Source organism: Oncorhynchus clarkii, chromosome 2 (assembly GCF_045791955.1).
Source record: "Oncorhynchus clarkii lewisi isolate Uvic-CL-2024 chromosome 2, UVic_Ocla_1.0, whole genome shotgun sequence".
Classification (NCBI taxonomy): domain Eukaryota; kingdom Metazoa; phylum Chordata; class Actinopteri; order Salmoniformes; family Salmonidae; genus Oncorhynchus; species Oncorhynchus clarkii.
Window position 1 is genome coordinate 71,446,937 of NC_092148.1, and position 21,982 is coordinate 71,468,918.

A 21,982-nucleotide genomic window follows, 5' to 3' on the forward strand; every position below is an offset into this window, starting at 1 on the left:
TTTCTCCGGGTTGCAGGCCGTTTGAATCCACCAATGGGCTTTCAAGTTGAAGACATTGGAATGTAAATGAGCCCAGCGCGTGCTCCTGGCGCAGTGAAAGCTCTGGATTGTTTACTGAGCTCCCGGAGCCACGCGCCTGGCTCGCGGAGTGGGCTAGCAGATGAATCACACAGCAGCCGGCGGGGCCTCGCGGGGAAGCGTGCGTCTCCAACGGGTGGGGTGTGTGGGGCGCGTGTTGAAAAAGAGGAGTGCTGCCAAAGTTTGGGTCAGATCGGCTCTTGAAGTAAGCAAGCGCAGTCAAGAAAGACTTGGACACCAAATAGTCACAGCGCGCTCCAGCTATAGCCACACGGCTCCCACGCGAAGGACACGAGAGCAGTGCTCTGCAAACCTCTGTCTATTTTTTAAATCTCTTCTTCCACGGAGTGTCTTTCTGTGAGGCTGCGCTGTTGCAACCCACATCTGTCAGTAGCCCTGTCTCACCACCAACCAACATGGAGACTACCACCATCACCACCACGCAAATGGCGCAGAACGCATACACATTTGGACTGATGGAGAGGCGCACCACCATTACCTTGCACGCCCCAGCCCAGGAGTGCGCTCTCCCCAATGACACCATTGCAGCCGGCTACCAAAGCAAGACCACGGTGCTGAAAAGACAGCGCTCCAGCTCTCCGGAGCTCCTGCGCTGCAAGCGGCGGCTCAGCTTTAACGGACTCGGCTACTCCATCCCCCAGCAGCTGCCCGTAGCCGTGGCCCGGCGGAACGAGCGCGAGAGGAACCGGGTCAAACAAGTCAACATGGGCTTCCAGACGCTGCGTCAGCACGTGCCCAACGGGGCAGCCAACAAGAAGATGAGCAAAGTGGAGACGCTACGGTCCGCCGTGGAATATATCCGAGCCCTGCAGCAGCTACTAGACGAGCATGATGCAGTGTCTGCCGCCTTCCAGTGCGGGGTGCCTTCCCCTACCATCTCCAACAGCTACTCGGCCGAGCCGGAGTCACCCCACTCCACCTGTTCCTCCGATGAGGGGAGCTATGAGCCCCTGAGCTCCGAGGAGCAGGAGCTGCTGGACTTTACCACCTGGTTCGACAGATACTGAGACACACCCAGGTCGCCTAATTGTCGTTACCACCCAACAGCACCCGTGTATAAACAGGAGCGTATTCAATCAAAAGGGACTCAAAGTTGAAAAGAATGACAAGTTATTTGATTCACTCTGCAGGCGAGACACCCGTGGACACACTCTTGGCACCGACTTTCTCGCTCTCTCCCATCGCCAGGCAGCGTCTGCAGGTACAAGGCAATGAGAGGGGAAAGTAACTCAGAGTTACGGTTGCTATGCTACAAGAGACAAGAGAGTCGAACTGCGCGTGGGTTCCCTTCGGAATTACAGGGTAGAGAGACTGTTCGCGCACTCATGGACAAAGCGTCGAAGGACGAAAGACTGCACTTCGGTGACGCGTGGAATTACGTCTTTATGGATGACTTTGAATACGAGGAATTAGTGAATGAAACAGCAGCTGTGGAGACTGCACAGTATTTCAGCGGAAGTGCATGGTTGTGGCTCCCAAGTACTTTGCTGTCATTGGCCGTTTCACATGAGAGCAAAACGGCCTATTTTAACTGCCTGCATCTGCTGGGAAGATTGTATCGAAGATGTACTTGGTGCCCATTGTCTGAAATTGAAATTCTTATTTGTTCAATAGCCTATAAATACTTATTTTTTGTTAATTGAGATAAACTAAACAAAGTTCTGCAATAATGAACAATGCCACTTTGCTGACCGTGAGTGCGCATGAGATAGCCATGACTGGACCAGTGGACAGTAAATTGGCAAGTATGTCTGTGTCAAGCCATTGGTCAGCAATAGACCTCTACAGCTTCCCGTGAAAGATTGAAGGGTTTTATGTGGGATGGAGACCTTTATCAATGTATGCACTTGCTCTCCGTTTCTCGTAGACTCATATGACTCAGATTTGAACAGATATATTTTGTGTAAACATTTTTTTATGAATAAAGATAACTATATTTATATAAAATTGTGGGTTGTTGTTGCATTATTGTCTGGACACGGTTATTTGTAATCAGCTTTCTCAAATAGTAGGTAGCTTAGGCCTGACAGGCATGCTCACAAATAATAGGCTACCTGATTTGATTATTATGTAGGCACACCTGACACATAGGCTATTTCAAATCAAATCGTATTTGACACATGCTTCGTAAACAACAGGTTTAGACTAACAGTGAAATTCTTACTTACGGCCCTTTTCCAACAATGCAGAGTTAAAGTTAAAGATTAAAAAATATTAAAATGAAAATAGAAAGTGACATGAGGAATAAGTACACAGTGAATAAGGAATAACAATAATGAGTAAAACACAACATGGCTAGGCCTATATACAGGGAGTACCAGTACCAAGTCGATGTGCATGGAGTGTGGCACAAGGTAATTGAGGTAGCTATGTACATATAGGTAGGGGTAAAATGACTAGTATATATAATAGACTCAAATATATCAAATACAAATATATCTGAGGTTCTGCACTGAGCAAACAGACACTTCTTCTGTGGTTCTATTCAAAGGCTGAGTCTGACCTTTTACAGAGTTGTTTCGTCACACAAGGGAAAACTGCGCAGCTGTGTGAGTGCTCAATAACCATTTAAAGACGTACATATACACCTTGCGCTTTGTCTGCATAGAGAACAGGGAGATTAATATTATGTTTCATGCACTGCATTGTTTCTTTTTCATGCTCTCTCTCTTTGCCCAACCCAGAGGGCCTGGAGCAGATCGGGTGGGAGGGTGAGAGAGAGAGAGAGAGAGGGGGGGGGGGGGGGGGGTATATAGCCTACTATTCACTTTCCTCAAAGGGGTAGGCCTATAATCACTTTGAAATATGGCTCAGGGAACGTCAGGAAGACAATGCAGCGGGTCAAACATTCTTATTGGTCGATTGAGATAAAAATAAAAAAAAACAGGGGTTGTAGACTACTTGTATATTTGACTGTGTTTTTTCAGGGCACATAGAACCCAATCAAAACTGCAATCTCCCGAGAAATGGGGAGCACACCCCATTGTGCACAACATTGAGTGTGCTTTTGCGCCTCATTATCCTTACACTTTTAGAAAAAATGGTTATTTGAGGCACTATATAGAACCTTTTGGTTCTTTGGACGAGATTAAAGAACCTTTTACTAAAAAAGGTTATATATACATTAAGCTATATAGCCTACCCAGTGAAGCCAAAGAACCTTGAGGTTTCTATCCCTAGGCGACCCCAGAGTGTAGCCTAATGGGGATTTTTTTTTTTAAATCAACAGCTAACTAAAGCTAACCCAGTCACATCAAACTGTGAAATGACAGCTAATATTCCTTTTTAATTTGTTATAGCTGCTTTCCGTTGACATTGATATCCATTGTAAAAATGGCCAGCTCATCTCCTTTCCAAGACCCTAACTTTCTTTTGGTTTTCTTATTGAAATAAGGTCACGCCAATTATTCTAATTGTATTAGCCAATCAGCAGTCTTTTCCCCTGAGACTTATGATAATACCGACCAGGCAGGCCCTCAGGCAGTCTGTAGTTTCCATTTTTCTCTCCTGTTTATTCTACTTTCTCAGAAAAATAGTTTTTCTTTCTGATGTTTTATTGTGCGTGCAGCTAAATGTAAGTGACAAAATCCTGATGTTGTTTGGAGTTAAATAGTGTCTGTTGTAAATATGTACCATTTGTATTAAACCTTCTAGCTAGCTTGCGTACTCCCGCTAGCATTAGCATTATCATTGTCATCTGTAATGCATTACAATTTAGCATGCATATTTACGATTAGCATTTGTTAGCATTTGTCTGTGGTGCTAGGCTATTTTCAGTTATAGATCGCTCATTCTTATTAGGTTTTATAATGTGTAGATATTTCTTATTTTTTTTTATTTTTTTACCCCTTTTTCTCCCCAATTGGTAGTTACAGTCTTGTCTCATCGCTGCAACTCCCGTACGAACTCAGGAGAGGCGAAGGTCAAGAGTCATGTGTCCTCTGAAACACAACCCAACCAAGCCACACTGCTACTTGACAAACACTTAACCAATGTGTCGGAGGAAACACCGTACACCTGGCGACATGTCAGAGTGCATGCGCGCGGCCCGCAACAGGAGTCGCTAGAGCGTAATTGGACAAGGACATCCGTGCCGGCCAAACCCTCCCCTAACCCGGATGACGCTGGGCCAATTGTGCACCGCCCCATGGGTCTTGGCCAGCTGCAACAGAGCCTGGATTCAAACCAGGATCTCTACTGTTACAGCTAGCACTGCGATACAGTGCCTTAGACCACCGCGCCACTCGGGAGGCGCTGTAGATATTTCTACGTTGCTCTACTGTTTCTTTGGGGTGGGCATCATTTGTGGAACGTTCCAACAGGAATCTGTTCCAAAAACTTTGTAAAGTACAAGGTTGCAAACAAACAACACATACAAAGTAGCACAGTCAATTCCCCTAGCAAACTAGCTGCCGAATAGGCATCAACTCACCATGTAGCTTATTCTTAATGTTTGTCCATAGACTACCAGAGTGAGGAGAGACATTTTTCAGAATAAACGTTTTGAGTGAAAAACGTAATGAAATAGCCCACTCCCTACGCGGTATCTAATTCTGCTGCTATACAACTTTGTATGCGTTGTTTGTTGGCAACCTTGTTATTTAAAATGTTTTTGGAACAGATTCCTGTCGGAATGTTCCACAAATTATACCCACCTGTTTCTTTTTGCATCTAGCATGTGTTTGGGTCCACATAGCCTGTTTAGTTTGTTGACACGCAAATAGGCATATTTCTCCCATACTGTGCTATAGCCTAAGTTCTCATCTTCTTTACAGAATCACAATTAGTATTAGAAAGAGTGGTGTTGTGTGTGTGGATGTTCATTCAACTCTTGAACTGGAACTACTGCTTCCCGTGTTCTGAATGGACACCCTGTGGTGGTTCTACCCGGCCTAAAATCCAGCACCTACGTTTTTTTATCCCTTTTTATTGGTCCGTCGAATTCATAAACATCCCATATTCTTCATCCATATTAGGCTAACGATGCTGCTGTATGATTTCGCCTGGTCCAAAAAATTCCAATCTGACGTCAGACAGGTTAGCTTTCGTTAAGGGGAAGATCGAATTCATATTTTGCAACATTGTTTCTGAGGTCTGAGTGGCAAACAGCAAGGTGTATACAAGCCTGTGCTGTTGGAATCTAAACCCTACCTACAATTGAAGTCAGAAGTTTACATAGACCTTAGCCAAATACATGAAACTCAGTTTTTCACAATTCCTGACATTTAATCCTAGTAAAAATGCCCCGTCTTAGGTCAGTTAGGATCACCACTTTATTTTAAGAATGTGAAATGTCAGAATAATAGTAGAGAGAATGATTTATTTAAGCTTTTATTTCTTTCATCACATTCCCAGTGGGTCAGAAGTTTACATACACTCAATTAGTATTTGGTAGCATTGCCTTTAAATTGTTTAACTTGGGTCAAACGTTCTGGGTAGCCTTCCACAAGCTTCCCAGAATAATTTGGGTGAATTTTGGCCCATTCCACCTGACATAGCTGGTGTAAGTGAGTCAGGTTTGTAGGCCTCCTTGTTCGCGCACACTTTTTCAGTTCTGCCCACAAAATGTCTATGGGATTGAGGTCAGGGCTTTGTGATGGCCACTCCAATACCTACATTGTTGTACTTAAGCCATTTTGCCACAACTTTGGAAGTATGCTTGGGGTCATTATCCATTTGGAAGACCCATTTGCGACCAAGCTTTAACTTGCTGACTGATGTCTTAAGATGTTGCTTCAATATATCCACATAATTTTCTTTCCTCATGATGCCATCTATTTTGTGAAGTGCACCAGTCCCTCCTGCAGCAAAGCACCCCCACAACATGATGCTGCCACCCCCCTGCTTCACAGTTGGGATGGTGTTCTTCGGCTTGCAAGCGTCCCCATTTTTCCTCCAAACATAACGATGGTCATTATGGCCAAACAGTTCTATTTTTGTTTCATCAAACCAGAGGACATTTCTCCAAAAAGTATGATCTTTGTCCCCATGTAGAGTTGCAAACCGTAGTCTGGCTTTTCTATGGCGGTTTTGGAGCAGTGGCTTCTTCCTTGCTGAGCGGCCTTTCAGGTTATGTCGATATTGGACTTGTTTTACTGTGGATATAGATACTTTTGTACCTGTTTCCTCCAGCATCTTCACAAAGTCCTTTGCTGTTGATATGGGATTGATTTGCACTTTTTACACCAAAGTACGTTCATCTCTAGGAGACAGAACGCGTCTCCTTCCTGAGCGGTATGATGGCTGCGTGGTCCCATGGTGTTTATACTTGCATACTATTGTTTGTACAGATGAACGTGGTAACTCCAGGCGTTTGGAAATTGCTCCCAAGGATGAACCAGACTTGTGGAGGTCCACAATTTGTTTTCTGAGGTCGTGGCTGATTTCTTTTGATTTCCCCATGATGTCAAACAAAGAGGCACTGAGTTTGAAGGTAGGCCTTGAAATATATCCACAGGTACACCTCCAATTGACTGAAATTATGCCAATTAGCCTTCTAAAGCCACAACATAATTTTCTGGAATTTTCCAAGCTGTTTAAAGGCACAGTCAACTTAGTGTATGTAAACTTCTGACCACTGGAATTGTGATACAACCAATCATAAGTTAAATAATCCTTCTGTAAACAATTGTTGGAAAAATGACTTGTGTCATGCAGAAAGTAGATGTCCTAACTGATTTGCCAAAACTATGTTTTGTTAACAAGAAATTTGTGGAGTGGTTGTGTAAGAGCAAGATAATAATGTGTTTAATAAAAACACTCTTAGATAAAAAAAAGGGGTTCTATATAGAACTTTTCGATCAATTCAAAATGTAACTGCCATTTCGATTAAACAACCAACTGCCGATCCATTTCAGCATATGAAATCAAGAGAGGATGGTTGTTGAACCAACTTGCAAATAGCCTTCCAATGAGCCCTTTATCTTTCAATGTATTATAAGCAAAGTTGATTATTTCATTCAATATATGAAGTCGAAGTATGATAAACTATAGACTAGATAAATAAAGTTTAAACATTATTATAAATTTGAACATGTTTGTACACCAGCTAGCTAACGTAGCTAGCTAAACAGTCACTTTATAAGCTAGCCAGGCAACTTTCAAATGAACATTAGGTTTTGTTATGTGATATGCGAAATAAAGCTACAGACCCAGCCTGACATTGGCAGTTAGCTAATTGTTTATTTTATCTAAGTATTTCAGTGTGCATCAATTGAGGTGACTAGCCTATGTTTCATGAAGCCATTATTGCTGACTGAGAGAGCAGGTACAGGGCATTCGGAAAGCATTCAGACCCCTTGACTTATTCCACGTTTTGTTACATTAAAGCCTTATTCTAAAATTGAAAAAAAATTAAAAAAAATTAAATTTTTTCCCCTCATCAATCTACACACAATACCCCATAATGACAAAGTGAAAACACATTTTAAGAAATGTTTGCAAATGTATAAAAAAACAACAACTGATATCACATTTACAGAAGTATTCAGACCCTTTACTCAGTACTTTGTTGAAGCACTTTTGGCAGCGATTAAAGCCTCAAGTCTTCTTGGTTATGACGCTACAAGCTTGGCAAACCTATAATTCGGGAGTTTCTACCATTCTACTCTGCAGATCCTCTCAAGCTCTGTCAGGCTGGACAGCTATTTTCAGGTCTCTCCAGATGTTCTGGGTTCTGGCTGGAACACTCAAGGACATCCAGAGACTTGTCCCGAAGCCACTCCTGTGTTGTCTTGGCTGTGTGCTTAGGGTTGTTGTCCTGTTTGAAGGTGAACCTTCACCCCCGTCTGAGGTCCTGAGCGCTATGGAGCAGGTTTTCATCAAGGATCTCTCTGTACTTTGCTCCGTTCATCTTACCCTCAACCCTGACTAGTTTCCCAGTCCCTGCCACTGAAAAACATCCTCACAGCTTGATGCTGCCACTACATGCTTCACCTTAGGGATGGTGCCAGGTTTCCTACAGACGTAATGCTTGGCATTTCGCCCAAAGAGTTCAACTTGGTTTCATCAGACCAGAGAATCTTGTTTCTCATGGTCTGAGAGTCTTTATGTGCCTTTTGGCAAACTCCAAGATGGATGTCATGTGCCTTTTACTGAGGAGTGGCATCCGTCTGGCTAATCTACCATAAACGCCTGATTGTTGGAGTTGGTTGTCCGTCTGGAAGGTTCTCCCATTTCCACAGTGGAACTCTGGAGTTCTGTCGGAGTGACCATTGGGTTCTTGGTCACCTCCCTGACCAAGGCCCTTCTCCCCCGATTTCTCAGTTTGGCCGGGCGACCAGCTCTAGGAAGAGTCTTGGTGCTTCCATTTAAGAATGATGGATGCCACTGTGTTCTTGGAGACCTTCAATGCAGCAGACATGTTTTGGTGTCCTTCCCCAGATCTGTGCCTCGACACAATCCTGTCTCGTTGCAAAGGGTCTGAATACTTATGTAAATAAGGTACTTATGTTTTTTATATTTAATACATTTGCAAAAAGTTCTAAAAACATGTTTTCACTTTGTCATTATGGGGTATTGTGTGTTGCTTGATGAGGAAAAAATATAATTGAATCCATTTTAGAATAAGGCTGTAACGTAACAAAATGTGGACAAGGTCAAGGGGTGTGAATACTTTCCAAAGGCACTGTATGTACACTATGTTTTGCTTAGTCTGGCAGTAACCCAGAACTATCAAAGGCAGAGGATATCTCTTTCGGCTGCTGCTGATAACAACTTCATGTAAGTTGTTCTTCTACATCAGTGTTACTCACTATTTTTTGTAAGTGGGCCACTTTGGGTTGAGACCATCATTCAGAGGGCTGCACAAATCTTAATTTTGTTGTACTTTTTCTTCCTCAATTATCAATTGAGAGAAAATTCAGAGCAATAGAGCACATGCAATTGATTTGATGTACAGCACATCACAAATATATACATACACACATCAAATGGGCTACAGTAGTTGGATGAGTGAAAATGTCCCTTCATTCTAAATGTATAGTCTGTTGTTGCTATCCTTATGAGGCAATCCAGGTGTGCATTGGTCAGTCTGTTTCTCTGTTTTTGTTTCACAATGTTCCTTGATGCTTCACATGAAGTACTGACAAAAAATGATTTCACTTTTTGCACACACTGCTTCAGAAGGGATACTCTGTGTCTGACATAAGGCTCCAGAAATGGGTAACACCTGATCTTAGTTCACCTTGCAATGTGTCATTTGCCTGCAGCTCCACTATTCCAGCACTGTCAGGAGAGAAGGCTGTGATGACTGGGGTCAGAGAGGACACTGGCACATGAAAAGGGTTCTTAATAAAGTTGAAAAACTCCTTGTACTCCATGATATCCTTGAATCTTGACTCAAACTCCAACTTCAACTCTTCTAACACACACACAACTGCATCATAGCTAAAATGTTGCTGTATGTCTGTGTTGGATGTGGTGACTGCTTTGAGTTTTGGGAAATTAATAAACTGTCTGTCAGGTATGAAGTGTGGTGATTTATTTTGAAATGCTGTGATCACATGCAGGATTTTGCCCGGAGTTTTTGCTTTCCCTTGGAGCTGGAGATTCACTGTGTTCAGGTGGCAGGTCATGTCAGTTAAAAAAGACAGCTATAATATCCACTGTGGATCATCCAGCTCTGGCTCCTCTCTCCCCTTGCTTGCAACAAATTCACGGATTTGAGGGAGGAAAGAGAGAAATCTTTCCAAACTCTGCCACAAGACAGCAATCTTACCTCATTGTGAAATGTCAAGTTGGCTTATTCTGTCTGGTATTCCTCTAGCAACTGTTGGAATTGCCGGTGATTCAGTGCCATCACAATAATAATGTTCACCACGTGCACAACTTGCTGCATCACATTCTGTAAGTCACAGTCTTTGAGTTTAGTCACAAGTGCTTCCTGATGAATGATACAATGAAACGTAACAAATTCGGGAACATCCTCTCTCTTTCTCATCAGGCCTATGAGTCCCTTCTCCTTCAGTGCACACAGATGCTAAATTTGACCAGTCAATATTATTATCAGCAAAAAATGTAACAAGGGCTTTCAGAATATCCTCTCCTTGTGTTTGTCTCTGAAGGGGCAGTAAACATAAAAGTTCCTCTCTGAACGACTCATTTTGATGGAAGAGGACCCAAACACATAATTGGGCAATGACACTTACAGCAGTGCTTTCATCAAGCGCAATACTAAAACACGGCGCCATGGATATGTCAGTAATCAGTTGCTTACCGATGTCGTCGCCGATGTCTTCTATGCATCTTGTTATGGTCGAGTCTGAGAGTTGCAGTCCCTTAATTTGCATTAAAATAGCTTACTTGCTTGTGAAATCAGCATACAAAAAACGTTATTTGACAATCTCCGCTTCTGTGAAGGCCTTCTTGTTTCTTGTGAGTATCCAAGCAATCTCATATGTAGCCTCTGTCGTTTTCTCTGCAACAGTGCCAGATCTGTCCATCATTTGTTGTTGTCCTTTGAACTGTCCTTTGTGTTGCTCTATTTGGTTGTTTCTGAGGTTGCTTTGTGGCGGATATGTTTTGTCAATGTGGGCATGGTGTGACTGGAAATGTCGCTCTAAATTTGCTTGTTTAAAGCAATTGACTAGCAAATAAGACAAAGTGAGCTAGTCCCATCATGCAGTACAAAAAAATAATTGTCTGTCCATTTCTCTTGGAACTTTCTGTGTTCTTCTTGAATCGACCGTATCCTTCTCTTAGCCACCAAAGACCCTGTGCCATCTTCCTGATTTTCCTGGTTCTCCGGTGGTTGTTCGTTAATAGCTGTCACGTTGATCTCCAGCTCTTCCCCCCCATTTTCATTGTTAATATATTTACGTTTATTTTTTACAATAAATCTACCAGTCTACCAGACTGCAAAAATAGCTAGTAGCAAACTGATAGGTCTCAGTCGCTGTAGCTGAGCAGTAGCGTTCTATTTCGACAAACGTTGTATTTTGGCCTTCCTGTTCAACAGCTGCCATCTATCTACCGTCCAGGTAAAAATAGATACAGATAGATGCAGTGGGGAGATACACTGCCAATTTTGCAGGTTTTCCTACTTACAAAGCATGTAGAGGTCTGTAATTTTATCATAGGTACACTTCAACTGTGAGTAACGGAATTTAGAACAAAAATCCAGAAAATCCCATTGTATGATTTTTAAGTAATTAATTTGCATTTTATTGCATGACATAAGTATTTGATCACCTAGCAACCAGTAAGAATTCCGGCTCTCACAGACCTGTTAGTTTTTCTTTAAGAATCCCTCCTGTTCTCCACTCATTACCTGTATTAACTGCACCTGTTTGAACTCGTTACCTGTATAAACGACACCTGTCCACACACTCAATCAAACAGACTCCAACCTCTCCACAATGGCCAAGACCAGATAGTTGTGTAAGGACATCAGGGATAAAATTGTAGACCTGCACAAGGCTGGGATGGGCTACAGGACAATAGGCAAGCAGCTTGGTGAGAAGGCAACAACTGTTGGCGCAATTATTAGAAAATGGAAGAAGTTCAAGATGACGGTCAATCACCCTCGGTCTGGGGCTCCATGCAAAATCTCACCTCGTGGGGCATGAATGATCATGAGGAAGGTGAGGGATCAGCCCAGAATTACACGGCAGGACCTGGTCAATGACCTGAAGAGAGCTGGGACCACAGTCTCAAAGATAACCATTAGTAACACATTACGCCCTCATGGATTAAAATCCTGCAGCGCATGCAAGGTCCCCCTGCTCAAGCCAGCGCATGTCCAGGCCCGTCTGAAGTTTGCCAATGACCATCTGGATGATCCAGAGGAGGAATGGGAGAAAGTCATGTGGTCTGATGAGACAAAAATAGAGCTTTTTAGTCTAAACTCCACTCGCTGTGTTTGGAGGAAGAAGAAGGATGAGTACAACCCCAAGAACACTATCCCAACCGTGAAGCATGGAAAACTGGCCTTCTTTAGACTTGTTGAGTATCTGGAGCATTAAATGCAAATTAATTACTTAAAAAATCATACAATGTGATTTTCTGGATTTTTGTTTTAGATTCCGTCTTTCACAGTTGAAGTGTACCCACATGCTTTGTAAGTAGGAAAACCTGCAAAATCAGCAGTGTATCAAATACTTGTTCTCCCCACTGTATATACAGTGTCATCTCTCTACGTCCCTTGCCCACAAGTTTGCTACTTGCAGAGAAAAACTCACATGCCGGAACTCAATTACAAAGATCTCTGCAATTCCATTGGCTAATGGTGCTCGTATGTCCAGTATATGGGCCCCTGCTGGTTGAACAGAAAAATCTCAGAAGTGATAAATGACATCAATTACTCATTTCTTTTTATAACCTCCCACATCTCAGAGACTCAATAGACAAACCAATGTTGGCGAGAAAACCCTGCTGGCCCATTATTACATGCGTGAAATTATATTTTTAATGCCCTTTCTTGTTATGCAACGTGCAGTATGACATAATGTGCTTGAGTTGTTACGGTACCTTACGATGACCATGCAATTCACTCGAGTTCCATGAAAAGGAAGGAAAAATGTATCTTTTCAGGTTATTTGAATGGTGAGGTGATTTTCATTGCCAGCTCCCACAGTCTCATGTCAGAATAAGACATTCATCCATGTTTTTTTCACCTTCACAATGCAAAGGGTAACACTCATTTGGGGTAATCAAAGACTGACTATCAATCACGAAGAACCCATTCAGTCAGGAGCACCTTCGTGGGTAAACCTTTGATGTATGCCTCAAATCTTTCCATTCCTAGCGGCACATTTACCATAAACATAATATCAGGCTAAATTGGCTCATTGGCTCTAACGACCCTGAGACACCGGTGGTGCCCTCAAATCAATTAAGTGAGATCAGCGCGCCCTCACTTATCCTCTACTCTCCACACAACCACTGATTGGACAGCCTAAATAGAACAGCCTACGAAATGAATGTAGTTATCCAGGATGAAATAATACCTGTCCTGACCGCATTTAGTCAGCAGGACGGCGTCCATCGAAATGAGAACCCTAATCATTGAAAGAGGCGATAGAGAAACAGCCATAGGTTAAAAAAATAAAATAAAATGATGGCCCAGTGGGCAATAATGGCATATTCATAGCTGTGCTGTGTTGGAAATAGATATTTATTTCACAATATCTTTAAAAACTGAGAGAGCTTAATTTTTAGGAGGGAGGATTCTACAAAGTATTGACTCAGGTGTGTGAATAGGCTACTTATGTAAATAAAGAGGTGACCCACAAGTTATTTATTTCTGAATGATTTATTTCTAAAGTATTTTAGTACAGTTGAAGTCTGGAGTTTACATACACCTTAGCCAAATACATTTAAACACAGTTTTTCACAATGACATTTAATCCTTGTAAAAATTTCCTGTTTTAGGTAATTTAGGATCACCACTTTATATTAAGAATGTGAAATGTCAGAATAATAGTAGAGAGAATTATTTATTTCAGCTTTTATTTCTTTCATCACATTCCCAGTGGGTCAGAAGTTTACATACACTCAATTAGTATTTGGTAGCATTGCCTTTAAATTGTTTAACTTGGGTCAAACGTTCTGGGTAGCCTTCCACAAGCTTCCCACAATTGGTTGGATGAATTTTGGCCCATTTAGGCTGTCCAATCAGTGAGTCAGGTTTGTAGGCCTCCTTGCTCGCACACACTTTTTCAGTTCTGCCCACAAATGTTCTATGGGAATGAGGTCAGGGCTTTGTGATGGCCACTCCAATACCTTGACTTTGTTGTCCTTAAGCCATTTTGCCACAACTTTGGAAGTATGCTTGGGGTCATTGTCCATTTAGAAGACCCATTGCGACCAAGCTTTAACTTCCAGACTGATGTCTTGATGTTGCTTCAATATATCCACATAATTTTCTTTCCTCATGATGCCATCTATTTTGTGAAGTGCACCAGTCCCTCCTGCAGCAATGCACCCCCACAACATGATGCTGCCACCCCCCTGTTTCCTGTTTGGGATGGTGTTCTTCGGCTTGCAAGCCTCCATCTTTTTCCTCCAAACATAATGATGGTCGTTATGGCCAAACAGTTCTATTTTTGTTTCATCAAACCAGAGGACATTTCTCCAAAAAGTACGATCTTTGTCCCCATGTGCAGTTGCAAACCATAGTCTAGCTTTTTTATGGTGGTTTTGGAGCAGTGGCTTCTTCCTTGCTGAGCGTCCTTTCAGGTTATGTCGATATAGGACTTGTTTTACTGTGGATATAGATACTTTTGTACCTGTTTCCTCCAGCATCTTCACATGGTCCTTTGCTGTTGTTCTAGGATTGATTTACACTTTTCGCACCAAAGTACGTTCATCTCTAGGAGACAGAACGTGTCTCCTTCCTGAGCGGTATGACGGCTGCGTGGTCCCATGGTGTTTATACTTGCATACTATTGTTTGTACAGATGAACGTGGTACCTTCAGGCGTTTGGAAATTGCTCCCAAGGATGAACCAGACTTGTGGAAGTCACAAAAAAAGATATATGAGGTCTTTGCTTATTTCTTTTGATTTTCCCAAGCAAAAAGGCACTGAGTTTGAAGGTAGGCCTTGAAATATATCCACAGGCACATCTCCAATTTATTCAAATGATGTCAATTAGCCTATCAGAAGCTTCTAAAGCCATGACATACTTTTCTGGAATTTTCCAAACTGTTTAAAGGCACAATCAACTCAGTGTTTGTTAACTTCTGACCCACTGGAATTGTGATACAGTGAATTATAAGTGAAATAATCTGTGTAAACAATTGTTGGAAAAATGAATTGTGTCATGCACAAAGTAGATGTCCTAACCGACTTGCCAAAACTATAGTTTGTTAACAAGAAATATGTGGAGTGGTTGACAAATGAGTTTTAATGACTCCAACCTAAGTTGATGTTAACTTCCGACTTCAACTGTATCATCCAGCACACATAAAAAATTAATTGCACCTGTTGAATGTAGCCTATGATAAGTGAAGCGAGTATCTGAATAGCATCAGGTCTATCTGTGAGAGGTCAATGCAGGGATCAGATATGTGTCATAGAGCGAGGCCCTCCATTCAATCACGTTCCGGCCTTCCACCTGTGTAAAGGTGAAAGGTGTGGTGAGGTCTATAGGTAAGCCCTTGGTAGTAATAAGTCAGCCACTGTGCTTTTAAAATGGTGAATTTGACTTTATCTTGGCACGCATTGCCTTTCCTCAGAGAGCAGATTCACATGCCTGTGTTTGGTTTGGTCTTTTAAACAATTTTTGACCGCTGATACGCTTAAAACATGCACACTGTTGAGACAAGTGACAATGGAAGTACAGTGGCTCGTGAAAGTATTCACCCCCTTGGCATTTGTCCTATTTTGATGCCTTGCAACCTGGATTTAAAATGGATTTTTTTGGAGGTTTGTATCATTTGATTTACACAACATGCCTACCACTTTGAAGAACTAGAAATAACACAAAAAAACAGAAAACTTGAGTGTGCATAACTTTTCACCCCCCAAAGTCAATACTTTGTAGAGCCACCTTTTGCAGCAATTACAGCTGCAAGTCTCTGGGGTATGTCTCTGTAAGCTTGGCACATCTAGCCACTGGGACTTTTGCCCATTCTTCAAGGCAAAATTGCTCCAGTTCCTTCAAGTTGGATGGGTTCCTCTGGTGTAAAGCAATCGTTAAGTCATACCACAGATTCTCAATTGGATTGAGGTCTAGGTGTAACGATCGTCTGTGGTGGAAGAAGGTGAGGACCAAAGCGCAGCGTTGTAAGTGTTCATGTTTTTAATAAAATAACTGAACACTGAACAAAACAACAAACGACAAACGAACGTTCCTGTAAGGTGAATGAAAAAACACTAAACAGGAAATAAACACCCACAACTCAAAAATGAAACCAGGCTACCTAAGTATGATTCTCAATCAGGGACAACGATTGACGGCTGCCTCTGATTGAGAACCATACCAGGCCGAACACAGCAATCCCAAATCATAGAAAAACGAACATAGACAACCCACCCAACTCACGACCTGACCATACTAAAACAAAGACATACAGTGCCTTGCGAAAGTATTCGGCCCCCTTGAACTTTGCGACCTTTTGCCACATTTCAGGCTTCAAACATAAAGATATAAAACTGTATTTTTTTGTGAAGAATCAACAACAAGTGGGACACAATCGTGAATTGGAACGACATTTATTGGATATTTCAAACTTTTTTAACAAATCAAAAACTGAAAAATTGGGCGTGCAAAATTATTCAGCCCCTTTACTTTCAGTGCAGCAAACTCTCTCCAGAAGTTCAGTGAGGATCTCTGAATGATCCAATGTTGACCTAAATGACTAATGATGATAAATACAATCCACCTGTGTTTAATCAAGTCTCCGTATAAATGCACCTGCACTCTGATAGTCTCAGAGGTCCGTTAAAAGCGCAGAGAGCATCATGAAGAACAAGGAACACACCAGGCAGGTCCGAGATACTGTTGTGAAGAAGTTTAAAGCCGGATTTGGATACAAAAAGATTTCCCAAGCTTTAAACATCCCAAGGAGCACTGTGCAAGCGATAATATTGAAATGGAAGGAGTATCAGACCACTGCAAATCTACCAAGACCTGGCCGTCCCTCTAAACTTTCAGCTCATACAAGGAGAAGACTGATCAGAGATGCAGCCAAGAGGCCCATGATCACTCTGGATGAACTGCAGAGATCTACAGCTGAGGTGGGAGACTCTGTCCATAGGACAACAATCAGTCGTATATTGCACAAATCTGGCCTTTATGGAAGAGTGGCAAGAAGAAAGCCATTTCTTAAAGATATCCATAAAAAGTGTTGTTTAAAGTTTGCCACTAGCCACCTGGGAGACACACCAAACATGTGGAAGAAGGTGCTCTGGTCAGATGAAACCAAAATTGAACTTTTTGGCAACAATGCAAAACGTTATGTTTGGCGTAAAAGCAACACCCTGAACACACCATCCCCACTGTCAAACATGGTGGTGGCAGCATCATGGTTTGGGCCTGCTTTTCTTCAGCAGGGACAGGGAAGATGGTTAAAACTGATGGGAAGATGGATGGAGCCAAATACAGGACCATTCTGGAAGAAAACCTGATGGAGTCTGCAAAAGACCTGAGACTGGGACGGAGATTTGTCTTCCAACAAGACAATGATCCAAAACATAAAGCAAAATCTACAATGGAATGGTTCAAAAATAAACATATCCAGGTGTTAGAATGGCCAAGTCAAAGTCCAGACCTGAATCCAATGGAGAATCTGTGGAAAGAACTGAAAACTGCTGTTCACAAATGCTCTCCATCCAACCTCACTGAGCTCGAGCTGTTTTGCAAGGAGGAATGGGAAAACATTTGTCTCTCGATGTGCAAAACTGATAGAGACATACCCCAAGCGACTTACAGCTGTAATCGCAGCAAAAGGTGGCGCTACAAAGTATTAACTTAAGGGGGCTGAATAATTTTGCACGTCCAATTTTTCAGTTTTTGATTTGTTAAAAAAGTTTGAAATATCCAATAAATGTTGTTCCACTTCATGATTGTGTCCCACTTGTTGTTGATTCTTCACAAAAAAATACAGTTTTATATCTTTATGTTTGAAGCCTGAAATGTGGCAAAAGGTCGCAAAGTTCAAGGGGGCCGAATACTTTCGCAAGGCACTGTAAAATAACTAAGGTTAGAACGTGACACTAGGCCATACCAAGACATTTAAATGTTTCCCCTTAAACCACTCAAGTGTTGCTTTAGCAGTATACTTAGTGTCATTGTCCTGCTGGAAGGTGAATCTCTGTCCCATTCTCAAATCTCTGGAAGACTGAAACAGGTTTCCCTCAGAAATGTCCCTGTATTTTGCGCTATCCATCATTCCTTCAATTCAGATCAGTTTCCCAGTCCCTGCCGATGAAAAACATCCCCACAGCATGATGCTGCCACCACCATGCTTTTCTGTGGGGATGGTGTTCTCGGGTGATGAGAGGTGTTGGGTTTGTGCCAGACATAGCATTTTCCTTGATAGCCAAAAAGCAACATTTTAGTCTAATTTGACCAGAATACCTTCTTCCATATGTTTGGGGAGTCTCCCACATGGCTTTTGCTTATTTTTTTCTTAAAGCAATGACTTTTTCTGGCCACTCTTCCATAAAGCCCTGCTCTGTGGAGTGTGCGGCTTAAAGTGGACAGATACTCCAATCTCCGCTGTGGAGCTTTGCAGCTCCTTCAGGGTTATCTTTGGTCTCTTTGTTGCCTCTGATTAATGCCCTCCTTGCCAGGTCCATGAAATTGGTGGGTGGCCCTCTCTTGGCATGTTTGTTGTGGTGCCATATTCTTTCCATTTTTTAATAATGGATTTAATGGGTCTCTGTGGGATGTTCAAAGTTTCAGATATTTTTTTATAACCCAACCCTGATCTGTACTTCTCCTCAACTTTGTCTCTGACCTGTTTGGAGAGCTCCTTTGTCTTCATGGTGCCGCTTGCTTGGTGGCACCCCTTGCTTAGTGGTGTTGCAGACTCTGGGGCCTTTCGGAAGGAACAGGTACTGAGATCATGTGACACTTAGATTGCACACAGGTGGACTTTATTTAACTAATTGTGTGACTTCTGAAGGTAATTTGTTGCACCAGATCTTATTTAGGGGTTCATAGCAAAGGGGTGAATACATATGCACGCACCACTTTTCCATTTAATTATTTTTCTTTTTAACAAGTAATTTTTTATTTCATTTCACCAATTTGGACTATTTTGTGTATGTCCATTACATGAAAACCATTTAAAAATGGTAATGCAACAAAATAGAAATAAACATCAAGGGGGATGAATACTTTTGCAAGGCACTGTTGCTACTTTGAACTCTAATCTAGATTAGATGAGGAGGACATCTAGGGTCATTATTGACTGACACTTATTATAATACTGTAGTATAACTTCAGCAGTTGGCAAGATATACTTTTGGATCTTGTTAACCATGAAAATGTGCTTATTTCGTGACTGTTCTGTCATTTTTCAATAGGAGTTTGCAAAAACCGTGTTTTCAAAGAAGTTACTTGATAAGAAAGTTAGACCATATGAATGAATGTGCACGCCTCTTCAATGACCCTCAAAGCACCTTCACACCGCTACCACAATTGTAGCGATTTTAGCAATCGGCAACATGAAACGCCTCTTTCAAGTCTCAAACCTTGGTCTCCCAGCTCGTATAAGCAAACCTGCTAACCACTGCTCCAGTGGGTAGTAATAAGCCTACCTAGGCATTGTATTCTTCATTTCAGATTCATTTGAAGAGAGAAATAGAGATAAATAGTGTGACACATACAGAACTAAATAAAGAGACAGAGTGGGAAATAGGTGGAAAGATGGTGCACAACCTTGGGCAGTGCCTACAGTTGTTAATTTTTAAGCAGGGATACAGACGTACACCACATAAAAGGAAAACAAGCGTAAGATTAATTTGCAGCTGGGTCATTTGTAACGTGTGGATGGCATTGCAACACATACTCCGTGTCTAGCCTGCTCTGTACAAACACGGCTGGAAGACAAGGCAGAGAGAGAGGGACATGGCTGGGCAAGTGTGCAGGAGCCAATGGAAGAGTAATGAGTGTAGGGAGGCTGTTGTGAAGGTCAAAACCATCACGTTTTTAGGACCAGGAGATTTTCTTCACTTGACTGCGACAAACTTGATGACCTGACTAGGACAAACTGGGCCCTAGTCATATTTCATTCAGTTTTCAATTAAATCAATATGGAACTGAATTGAAATTAATTAATTGTATACAAATTGCCTAAAAAGTGGCATGCGGCCAAAATCAATGACGAATTAAAGCTGGAATCCGTAGCGGTGAATCCACATCTGTTTGCAAAATGACAATAACAAAGACGTTACTTCAAACAACAAACACTGTATTTTCTCCTCAGAAATCATTGCAAATAATTTCCTGCGCGATAAAAAAGCAGAGTATGTACTACGATTTTTTTACCACGATGCTGGATTCTCCTCTCCTCCGTTTCATAAACATAGCAAAAACAATAACACGTGTGTCAGGGGCGACCAGTGGCGCTGTTTCACCTTATGCGATTCTCAGCTGTAGCCCTTTCCTGCAGACAAATGGATAGTGGCCTCAATGGTGGAATGTTATTCATATTTTTCATAATTTCATAATTAATAAACATGAAAAAATATGAAAATCCAGTGTTTCTATGTTTATAACAGTTTTGTTATATTTCAGTCTTCTGTGATGTATATAAAGTGTAATATTAGGATGCACACTCAAAATTGAATACATTTCAACTCTATCTGACATGGTAGAGATGTCTTCTTGTTTTAAACCCATAACCATGTGTGTGAGGTGAACATTTTTGTTTCAAAGTAAATTTGTTTAAGACTACCAAGAAGCACTCTGTGACCCTGATTTAGCCCACTGCAGTAAAAGGTTAATGGATGGACAATTAATAAATCATTGGTTGGTCTGTTAATAAATTGTAAATTTAACGGTCAAACTTAAGGAACATTTGGGCACTTCCTACCCTGCTAGCTTGGATTTGGAACGATTATGGCCACAGTGTCATGAAGGTCCATTGGATTCCGTGGTCCACTCATGCACTGAGACATATTGTTCCTGTGTTTCTTTGGAATGGCTACCTGGCTCTTCTACACAAAACACACACAATGTCTTTCTCCATGCCAAATGGAGCCAATCAGATTTCATTTTCTCTTTTGTCCCTCATGCAAGTTCATGTCAGAAGGCCTCTCCGTTGTGTTAAAAACCCTCGTTCCGCCCGCAGAAATAGTCTTCAATAGGCTCCTTCCCTTGCACCACCTCGCCTAGTTGTCTCACTCTCCGACAAAAAAGTCAGTCATTGGACTCGTGTTTTTCTTCTATCTTTTCATAAAAAATTAATCTTTCTCTTTTCGAAAAAGAACAGGGAAAGAAAAGGAAAGAGAAAAAACAAGTTTGAATGCTCGCAGACCAACACTCCTAACTGACACTTCAGTGTGTGGCTGAATAGGACCTAAACTTCAGACGACCCAGAGGAGGAGGAACCCTGAGGGGGTGGAGGGGGGATGTTGGAGGTGGGGGGAAGTCAGAGGTGGCGGGGGGGAGGGGGGTGGGTGGGGGGGTCAGTCATTTGCATGACCCATTGTGCTGTCCAAGTTTGGGTGCTTTTTTTCAGCGAGGGCCCTTTTGGCCATTTACTTCCACTCTGGATGGCTGTGGCGGGCTGTGAATAGTCTCTGCTCCCAGCCGTCACAAAGGCGCTTTTGTGCCGCAGCCGCACCATATTCATCATGTAATGCCTGTAAGACAAATCTGATTGGACGTCTCTGTCACTTTGATGTGGGTCCAGAGTGCGAGTGGCCCAAAGATTGCTAACTTCACTCTCTATTGACTATTCTCCAGCATTGATACGGGGGTGGGGTGAGGAGGGATGGGGGTTTGGGAGAGAGAGAGGGAGAAAGGGGGGTGATGGTCCTCATTATTTGTAGGAGCAAATTCATAATAAATTCCCTCATCCTACAAAACCGGATCGAGATGATTGACACCACTTTTTGCCAGGCCGAACAAAAGCCCTGATTTAAGCAGAATACCAAATGAATAGGGCGAGCGTGGACTCAATTCAAACTATTTTAATCTCTCCCTGTCCTACCTCCCCACAACCATTTACCCTCCCTCCCTCCCTCCCTCCCTCCCTCCCTCCCTCCCTCCCTCCCACCCTCTCTTACCCTCTTTTTCCCAATGCTGTGCTCTCCTGTGCCTTTGTCCGTGACATTCTCAGTTTACAGGGTAAATCTACTCCATCCAAACTGCTAACTGTGAGACTGGGTTCAACTGGCTACTGCTGAACTCCTGGGATACAGAGCTGATGTTTGCCTGCTACCTAATGACTGGAAGGATGCTCAGAGGCCCTGCCCACTTTCAGG

At 42.3% G+C, this 21,982-nt stretch overlaps 1 protein-coding gene across 1 annotated transcript; it reads left to right on the forward strand.

Moving 5' to 3' along the window:
* Window positions 1-439: 439 nt before the first annotated feature.
* On the forward strand, window positions 440-1,894 carry LOC139382334 (achaete-scute homolog 1b-like). The gene has a single exon (XM_071126302.1). It carries the CDS (start codon window positions 495-497, stop codon window positions 1,104-1,106), a length of 612 nt encoding a protein of 203 aa, XP_070982403.1. The 5' UTR covers window positions 440-494; the 3' UTR covers window positions 1,107-1,894.
* The last annotated feature ends 20,088 nt before the right edge of the window (window positions 1,895-21,982 follow it).